General features: G+C 39.4%; 2 protein-coding genes across 2 annotated transcripts; both read left to right on the top strand.

The window, feature by feature from the left end:
- The first annotated feature begins 23 nt into the window (after positions 1-23).
- On the top strand, positions 24-3,130 carry LOC131163568 (MDIS1-interacting receptor like kinase 2-like). Its single transcript, XM_058120159.1, has one exon. The coding sequence runs from the start codon at positions 24-26 to the stop codon at positions 1,749-1,751; it is 1,728 nt and encodes a 575-aa protein (XP_057976142.1). The 3' UTR covers positions 1,752-3,130.
- Positions 1,936-3,130, top strand: LOC131163569 (MDIS1-interacting receptor like kinase 2-like). Its single transcript, XM_058120161.1, has 2 exons — positions 1,936-2,536; positions 2,622-3,130. Exons 1-2 carry the CDS (start codon positions 1,936-1,938, stop codon positions 2,813-2,815), a joined length of 795 nt encoding a protein of 264 aa, XP_057976144.1. The 3' UTR covers positions 2,816-3,130.
- Positions 3,131-9,649: the final 6,519 nt, after the last annotated feature.

The raw sequence follows: 9,649 nt of genomic DNA on the forward strand, positions 1-9,649 counted from the left end.
TGAAAGGTACGCTCCATGGCTTTATGTTCTTGTCTTTCTCCAACCTTGTCTATATTGATCTTGGCGTGAATAATTTCTTTGGTACCATTCCACCACAAATCAGTTTCCTCTCCAAGCTCAAATACCTCGATCTGTCCAACAATGAATTTTCAGGTGAAATCCCTCCAGAAATCAGCATGCTAACAAACCTTGAGGTCCTAAACCTGGGGGAAAATAAATTAAACGGCTTGATTCCTCGAGAAATAACTAGGCTAAAATTTCTTAATGGTCTCTATTTGTACTCCAACAATCTCAGGGTTTCCATTCCTGCACCTATGTTGAATGGTTTAAGAAACTTGGCTCATTTATATCTATATAACAACCAACTCTTGGGTTCCATTCCTCCAGAAATAGGCAATCTTTCCAATCTTGTTGAGCTATATCTAGATAACAACTATCTCACAGGTCACATCCCTTCAACACTGGGAAAAATGAAAAAGCTGACCGTGTTATACTTGTCAAACAATAAACTAAATGGTTCCATACCACCTGAAATAGGAAACTTACATTTTCTTATCCAACTAATCTTGGATACAAACAATCTTTCGGGTCCCATACCTGCATCAATAGGTGATCTGAGATCCTTGACCCATCTAAGTCTCCACTCTAATACACTTTCTGGTTCCGTTCCTAAAGAAATGGGTAATTTGAAGTCTCTTGTCGATCTGGGGTTGGGCAACAATGAGCTCAATGGTTCTATACCCACTTCATTCAGTAATTTGAGCAACTTGATATATCTACACCTCCGGGAAAACCAACTTTCCGGTTCCATTCCTCAAGAAATTGGGAATTTCACAAAGTTGGCTCTACTGCAACTGGATACAAACCACCTCACTGGCTATTTGCCCCAACATATTTGCCAAGGTGGGTCGCTTCAGAACTTTACAGTGTTTAACAACCACCTCAAAGGTCCTATTCCCAAAAGCTTCAGAAACTGTACAAGCCTATACAGAACTTGGTTTAACGGGAACCAACTAACTGGAAATATATCTGAAATTTTTGGTGTGTATCCTGACTTGAACTATGTGGATCTAAGCAACAATAAATTATATGGAGAAATGACAAATGACTGGGTAAGATGCCAACATTTGCAAGGGCTCCGCATGGCAGGAAATAATATTACTGGCAGAATACCATCGGACTGGGGAAAATCATCACAACTACGTGTACTGGATCTTTCTTCAAATCATTTAGCTGGGGAGATTCCAAAAAGACTTGGGAAGTTGAGTTATTTGTCAGAACTTTATTTGAGCAATAATCAGCTTTCTGGAATTATACCTTCAGAACTAGGATCACTTTCCAACCTCCAGAAACTTGACCTCTCGACAAACAAATTGAGTGGTTCAATACCAGCAAATCTTGGGAAATGCTTGGAGCTGATTTCTTTGAATTTGAGCAACAACAGATTGAGCCAAAGAATACCATTACAGATTGCTGAGCTAGCTCACCTGCAGATCGTATTGGATTTGAGTCGCAACTCACTGACAGGGGAGATTCCATCAGAAATAAAAAACCTGCAGACCTTAGTGAAGCTGAATCTCTCCCACAATAACCTCTCCGGTTTCATTCCAGCGGCTTTTGAAGAAATGCCTGGCCTGTTGTACATTGACATATCATACAATGAGTTACGGGTCCAATTCCCAATAGCAAAGCCTTCAAAGATGCACCCTTCAATGCAGTACAAGGGAATAGAGATTTGTGCGGCAATATGAGAGGCCTGCAACCTTGCAATTCTCATGTCAAACATCAAAAGGCCACCAAAAGAGTCCACAAAATTATGTTATTGGTCATACTTCCTTCTTTGGGAGCAATTTTACTTCTAGTTGCATTCATTGCAAGCAATTCCATTTTTCAAAAAAGAGAAAGCAATATGGCTCAATCAAAACAGGAACTGAAATGCACAGTGAAGTTATGGGAATTGGACTAGCTTTTGATGGAAAAGTGATGTATGAGGAAATAATTAAAGCAACCAATAACTTTAATGCTACACATTGTATTGGAGAAGGAAGGCATGGAAATGTGTATATAGCAAAGCTTCCTTCAAATAATATAGTAGCTGTGAAGAAACTTCACACACCCAATCCCAGTGAAATAGAAGATCAAAAAAGCTTTCAAAATGAGATACAAGCTTTAATAGAAATACGACACCGGAATATTGTGAAGCTTTATAGTTTTTGTTCACAAGCACGGCATATGTTATTGGTTTATGAGTATGTTGAGAGGGGAAGCCTAGCCAAAATCCTGAGCATGAAGGAAGAAGCAAAAGAATTGGATTGGACAAAGAGGGTGAATATCATTAAAGGAGTGGCATTTGCTCTGTCATACATGCACCATGACTGCTCCTCGCCTATTGTTCATCGAGACATATCAAGCAAGAATGTTTTGCTGGATTCTGAAAATGAGCCTCATGTTTCTGACTTTGGCACTGCTAAATTTCTAAAGCCAGACTCATCCAATTGGACTGCAGTGGCAGGCACATATGGATACATGGCACCAGGTAAAATCATCATAAAAGCACCATACATGATTGATATCAAAATAAATAGAACATGAATATATGATGCCTTCCTTTATCTTTGCAGAGCTTGCATACACAATGATGGTGACTGAAAAATGTGATGTTTATAGCTTTGGAGTTTTAGTGCTGGAAGTGATCAAAGGAGAGCACCCAGGCGACTTGGTTTCCTCAATATCATTGTCTTCATCACTTAGCGAGAACATGCTATTAAAGGAAGTGTTGGACCAACGCCTTTCAACCCCCCATGCTTCAAGTTAAGGAGGATTTAGTATCAATCATAAAGTTAGCAATTCAATGCTTAAACAAAAATCCACAATTTAGGCCAACCATGCACAATGCTTCTCAAATCTTATCAACTCTATTGTCATCCTTTTAGGGTAAATTTACACAATCATGGTTGGACAATCTGTGAACTACAGCTTCCCAAATGCTCACACACGTGCGCACGCATTTATGTGTTGGTAAATGCACTTTCCATATGTATCATGTATCTATGTCTATGCGGTTTTAAAATTTCAAAGTTGTGAAGCCAAAATCAAACTCTCTTCAAGAATGCTACCCCTTCTTCACATCTATATGTTGTTTGACTTGTTCCTCAAATATAGCTGTTGCACTATATGACTCATAAGTCTTAAAATTATTACTCATAGAAATGAAGACACACAGGACAATATAAAAGAAGGATCACTTGCAACTGCAACAAAATAAAAAATTAAGGTCCAAAACAGGCATATAATTTCAGAAACTTAGGTTGCAAAACTAAACCTTGATAAAGTTGCCTTTATAGCTCAAAGCAAATTCAACAGTCCTTTTTCTTGACTCTCAACTCAGGAAATGCTCTTGAGCTATTTAGATATCATCTTTTAGTTCCTTCCTAAGAGTGCTATATAATAGTTGTGAGATATCAGGTTGATAAGAAGAGGTTTGGGTCTACTTATCCCTCTTTTTTTTTCTTTGATGAAAACCTTTAAGATAAAATGCATAGGCATGTAAGCATTTTAAAAAAACAAAACAAAAAATAGCTTTAGTAAGCTATTAACTGTCTGTTTGAGACGGCATATTATTGAAAATTTGAAAGCTATTTCATTGGGCAAAAGCAAAACAATTCATAGGTTAGCCAACAACTACTGGTTAATGAATTACATTCTAGGTTGGAAATTGACTTTGACTCAGAACATTTTATGATGAAAAATGAAGCAATATATAAGGCTGATGTCAAGTTAAATCATTTACCCCTTAAAATGTTGTATTCTAGGCTTCTAGCTTAGAATTAGGTCCACACAGAAGTCATTCGTGCTCCAAAGCTACCCCAAACAAACCTTAAAATAAGTAAATGAGCAAGAAACTCACTACACGTAATTACATAAACAGCAACGAAAGACATGCTTAGAACACAGAACTGAAACATACAAAGCATATAATATACATAATGGGCCGCAGAAAAATGTGGCCAAACAGAAAAATTAAAGAACAAGGCACGTATTTTTCTGGTTGAAACCCCAGGGAACTCATGGACAACTATGTCTGGCCTTATTGTTGTAAATTAGACAATTCCCTTTGCACTTGAGAGAAAAACAAAAGGCCCTAACAGTTTTTCCAATCCTCTCAGTAAGAAAAAACTTCGAGGGAAAGAAGAGTTGAATAGAAAAAGAAGAACTCACCCTCTGGGTGCCAATAATTGTAGAAGAAGCTCCCAAAAAATCATCTAGCCCCACAACTCTAGTGGTTGGTATATGATTCTGTCAAGCATATTATGGAGATAAGTGTGGTTTACTTTTGGTGGGGACAGATGCAGGCCTTTAGACAGTAGCTAAGTGATAGGGTCAATTTTCAACTTTGTCTGCAACTTTCGCTTTTCTATTTTATTTTGTGGTGTCTGATTGATTGGTACTGTAGTAAATGGGTGGATCAAACAATTATTTAAAAAATCTATTAAAAAAAATTCCCAGGAAATATGGATCATGTTTGTAAAGACCCCCTCGTATATACGTTCTTCCTCAAAGAACCATGCCGGTAGCTAGCTAGTTATAAAAGCGAACAGCTACTGAGCTTAGTTCTCTTAACAATAGCAACTTCTTTGTCATATTTAACAAATTAGTATGGCTCAGATGGCCTCTTTCATCATGTATAGTGTGCTCCTTTCAGTAAAACTGATCCCAGCAGAACCAGCTGTACAGATTGCACAAATTGGTAAGCATGGTGCTCCTTCAGTTTTAGTTGTTGCAGCTACTAGCATGTTCTAACAGCATAAGATTTTAAAAAATCAAGTGGTTAACTTGAGCACCATGCAGATTGTTAGGGGATCTAGGAACAACAATCACACACAAGCAAATATAAACAAGCAAAAATGGAACACCAGATTTAACGTAGTTTGGTCCAATCTGACCTATGTCCAAAGAGCACACCAATCTCACTATAAATTGGGAGAAAAATTACAAGAAGGAGGAGGCGTCGCTCAACTCAATTCTCTCTCACACGCACAATTTCTCTCTCTATTCCTCACACTTCTTCCACTCTATTCTTGCCACACACTTACACACACATATACATCTCCTATATATAGCCCTGAATTGGGGGTGGAGTAATTGGCATAATTTCAACCAAAGTGTGCTGGATTGGTGGAGGTGGCTACCGGTCTCCTCTGGAAATCAATCAATTCAACATAAGCAGCTGGGGGTTGGTGCTGTCGACGTTTCCACCTACTGCAACTCAACAATCTCTCACTTGGAGATGGAGACACCATCTCAACCAATGTATTGATGTGCTCACATTTGTCTTCAAGCATGAAGAACAACTAAAATTGAGCACAACTTCAGCTTCTCTGTAGTCACCACCTTTGTCAACTTAACTGTTGGATTCTTACTACCTAGAATTTTTTCAAGTACTAACACTCCGTCCTCTAATAGATATCTAACAAAGTGATAACGAAGTCCAATGTGTTTGGTTCTTAAATGAAATGCAGAGTTCTTTGTCAGATGTATCGCACTCAGACTATCGCTGTGCAAAACGTTCCTCACCTGCTTTATTCCAAGTTCTGTCAACAAACCTTGAAACCAAATCATCTCTTTGTTGGCTTCTATCACTGCTACGTACTCAGCTTCTATAGTGGATAGGGCAACAATCTTTTGTATCTATGACATCCAACTAACAACTGTTGTGTCAACAGTGAACACATATCCGGTGGTGCTTCTACAGCGATCAACTTCACCAACAAAATCAGCATTTACATACCCTTTAATTTTCAATTTCCTTTGCCGAAACATAAGCACTTATCAATAGTGCCACTTAGGTACCTCAAGATCCACTTCACTACTTCCCAACGAAGCTTCCCTAGATTTGACATGAACCTACTGACGGCTCCCACTGCTTGGCCAATGTCTGGTCTAGTACAAACCATGGCATACATGAGACTTCCAATGGCTGGGACATTAGTACCTTAGCCATGAAGTCCTTCTCTTCATCTGTCTGAGGAGCCTAATCCTTGGAAAGGCAGAAGTGTCCGACCAATGGTGTATTTACTGTTTTGGCGCTGCTCATGTTGAATCTTTGTAAAACACGACTAATGTACTCCGACTGAGATAACTACAACGTTCCCTATTGCTTATCTCTAGAGATCCGATTTCCAAGTATCTACTTCGCTGAACCCAAGTCCTTCATGTCAAACTCCTGACAATTGCTGCTTCAATTTTCTAATATCTTCTATATCTTGTCCAGCGATTAGCATATCATCGACATATAGCAACAAAATGATATAGCTAGACTGATACCTCTTGAAGTAACAACAGTGTTCGTCGTTGCACTTTGAAAATCTTTCTTTTGCATAAAGCAGTCAAATTTTCGGTACCATTGCCTGGGAGCTTGACTACCAACAAGGCCTTGTACCTTTTGGAGCCATCATGCTCCTATTTGATCTTGTATACTCATTTGTTGTGAAGAGCCTTCTTATCTTTAGGCAACTTAGCCAGTTCCCACGTTTTGTTGGAAGTGAGGGACTTCACCTCATCCTTCATCGCAAGCTCCTACTTACTCGAATCTCCCACCTGACATGCTTCATCATAGCATTCGGGCTCTCCTCCATCTGTAAGAAGTAAATAATCCATATACCTTTTATTTGGTACATGGGACCGAGAAGATCTCCTAAGCTCTGGAGTTGGAGTAGGAGGTGGTGGTGCGACGATCTGCTCCACAGGTTCCTCCGCTTGAGGATTCTCGGCGTTTTGTTGTTGTGTCCCGACACCTTCTAGGACATTATCCATGTCTACATAGGTTGTTTCATTCTGAACTGATTTGGTGGGTTCTGTTGTGTGTCTGTCTTTGTACATCACTTTTTCGTTAAATATCACGTCTATACTTCTAATCACCTTCTTGTTTTCATCCTCCCAAATGCAATATCCATATTCATCTTCACCGTGACCGATGAAGGTGCATTTTCGGAACTTTGGATCAAGTTTGTTTCTGAAGGCAACAAACTTTGTCAGCGTCATCCTGATAGCTCTGAGAACTTTTCGATCAAACAACTCCCACTCGCCTTCCTTCATGGATTCTAACTTTCCCATCAATGGTAAGTGCAACTCCATACCAAACAAGTAGTCTTCAATATACATCTTCCGAAAACAGAAATTGGTGTCTTCAAACATCTCGATCTTTGAGCTTTTTTCGTTCAACATCTCGATTCGCCTATCGAGAGATGAAATTAGCTCAAACGGAAAGCACAGTTGCATCCGAAACGGTCAAAAACCGTTGAAGTGGTTCAAGTCGTTTGATAAACGAATCTGAAATGACTCTAAAAACCTGGTCAAACTCCATTAAACTTAACAAAATATTTTCTTCCTTAATGGAATATAGCTGACGTCGTTACTAACGCCATTAGTTGACGCCGTTGGCAATGTGGGGCCCATTTACTGACGTGGAAATGTGGGTCCCCATGCTGACGTGGTAGTGGGACCCAGTGCTAACGTGGCACCTGGCGTGCCAGTGGGTCACAACTACTAATGTGGCAATGGGTCCCGGTGCTACTGACCTGGCAGTTGACTCGGACGCTGACGTTAGGTTTTCTTCAACCTTCAACTTTCGTCGTGAGCTCGTTGGCCCGTGGGGGCGCGTAAGGCTACACGCCGACTACTGGGAGGCACATGGAAACAACGGTGAGGTGTCGTCGGTACGGGTTGGCCCGTTCGGGCTTATGGGACCTCCATTCGAACTTTGGTTTGCACCGTTGGCTACGTCTTGTCGAGAGGAACACGATGGTGGCCTCAAAACTCAGTTTTGAGATACTGGGCAAAGGCTCCAATCTGGTAATTTTGCTCCGTTCTAGCGATTTTGCTCCGTTCTGGCGATTTTGCTCGAATCTAGCTCTGATACCAATTGTTAGGTGATCTAGGAACAACAATCACACACAAGCAAATATAAACAAGCAAAAATGGAACACCAGATTTAATGTGGTTCGGTCCAATCTGACCTACGTCCACAGAACACACCAATCTCACTATAAACTGAGAGAAGAATTACAAGGAGGAGGAGGCACCATTCAACTCAACTCTCTCACACACAATTTCTCTCTCTGTTCCTCACACTTCTTCCACTCTATTCTTGCCACACACTTACACAAACATATACATCTCCTATATATAGCCATGGATTGGGGGTGGAATAGTTGGCATAATTTCAACCAAGGTGTGCTGGGTTGGTGGAGGTGGCTTCCGGTCTCCTCTGGAAATCAATCAATTCAATAGAAGCAGTTGGGGGTTGGTGCTGCCGACGTCTCCACCTACTGCAGCTCAACACATATCTCCTCATTCAGGATTTTTTACATGTTGAACAAGGGAGCAAGTCATTAAACTATTTATTAAATTCTTTACTTTGTTAAAACTCTGTTTCATCTTCTATAATATCTAGTTCAATTTTGGACAATTGGCAAGAACTGAAAAATATAAACATAAATAAGAGTATTTTGCATGTGAGTACGGCCATGTTTGTCTGTGTGATAATTTGAAGTAATTTGCATGCTAATTTTCAACTTAAATTGTATTATGCTACAATTAATAGTTTGTGGTATTCTTTATGTTTGTTGAGAAGAGACTAGCAAGCAGCTCAACGAAGGAAGTCCAATTAAGCCTAGCCTAGTGCCACCCCACTATCAGGGTGCGGTCAGACCACGATGTAGGAAGCCGCATTGTCCTCCAGCACATCCTCAAACTAAAAAATATAATAATATGAATTAATGGAACTAGTGGTAGCGACATCTACATAGTTTTTATTGGAGTATGCAACTACATCATATCAAATAAAGCAAGCACCTTATGGTATCTTTTTCTTTGAGGTTGGTCCTTTCAGTGTGCGTTTGTGGGTTTGGTCTCTCTTCTTGCCATTTTCTCTTATTGCCATTTTCTCTTATTCGCTATAAATCAATTAGTTTCTTTTTTCCTTTTCTTCTGGGATGACAGTGGCTTGTCATTTTTGCTAATTGTTTATCTTTGGTTTTCATGTCATTTTTGCTAATTGTTTATCTTTAGTTTTCCAATTATTCAAATGGAATGATCTTAGCTTGTAACTGCTGCTTTGCACTTTAAATTACTATTTCGCTTCTGGATCACAACATCATTCCAAAGGAGAAATCCTTGGTACACACCATATTCTTCTGGAGTAGAAAATTTTCCCAAGCCTTATCTGCTCATAACTAGCACATAAATATCTTGGTAAAATGGAAGAGTTGATGATACATTGCAACAACAACGGACCAAGTATTAAGTCCCACTAGGTGGGATCAGTTATATAAATTCTGTTGTACCAATTTACACGATCATGGCAATTTCCTCCAAAATTTTAAGGGCTAGTAAATCTTTACTCACTATATCTGATTCCAAGTTTTTAATTGTCTACCCCCCCCCCCCCCCCCACCCTTCTACAGCCACTAAGAGATGGAAGAGCTGATGATGATACAAGAAAATATTAGACATCCACAACCAACCCTTAACTGCTATAACTAACACATAAATATCTCATGATTAACCCGTTAGTACCCATAACTCTTTTTTTTCGGTCCAATATTTTATTTTTTGAATATTTTCGTTGAATAATAGAATTAATGACAAT

The sequence above is a fragment of the Malania oleifera genome, chromosome 9 (assembly GCF_029873635.1).
Source record: "Malania oleifera isolate guangnan ecotype guangnan chromosome 9, ASM2987363v1, whole genome shotgun sequence".
NCBI lineage: Eukaryota > Viridiplantae > Streptophyta > Magnoliopsida > Santalales > Ximeniaceae > Malania > Malania oleifera.

What these genes read in the sequence shown, in the direction of transcription:
- LOC131163568 (XM_058120159.1), top strand. Translation starts at nt 24, where the DNA reads ATGTTCTTGTCTTTCTCCAACCTTGTCTATATTGATCTTGGCGTGAAT.
- LOC131163569 (XM_058120161.1), top strand. Translation starts at nt 1,936, where the DNA reads ATGCACAGTGAAGTTATGGGAATTGGACTAGCTTTTGATGGAAAAGTG. An exon ending in ATATGGATACATGGCACCAG is followed by an intron (nt 2,537 to 2,621) that starts GTAAAATCATCA and finishes TTATCTTTGCAG; the next exon opens with AGCTTGCATACACAATGATG.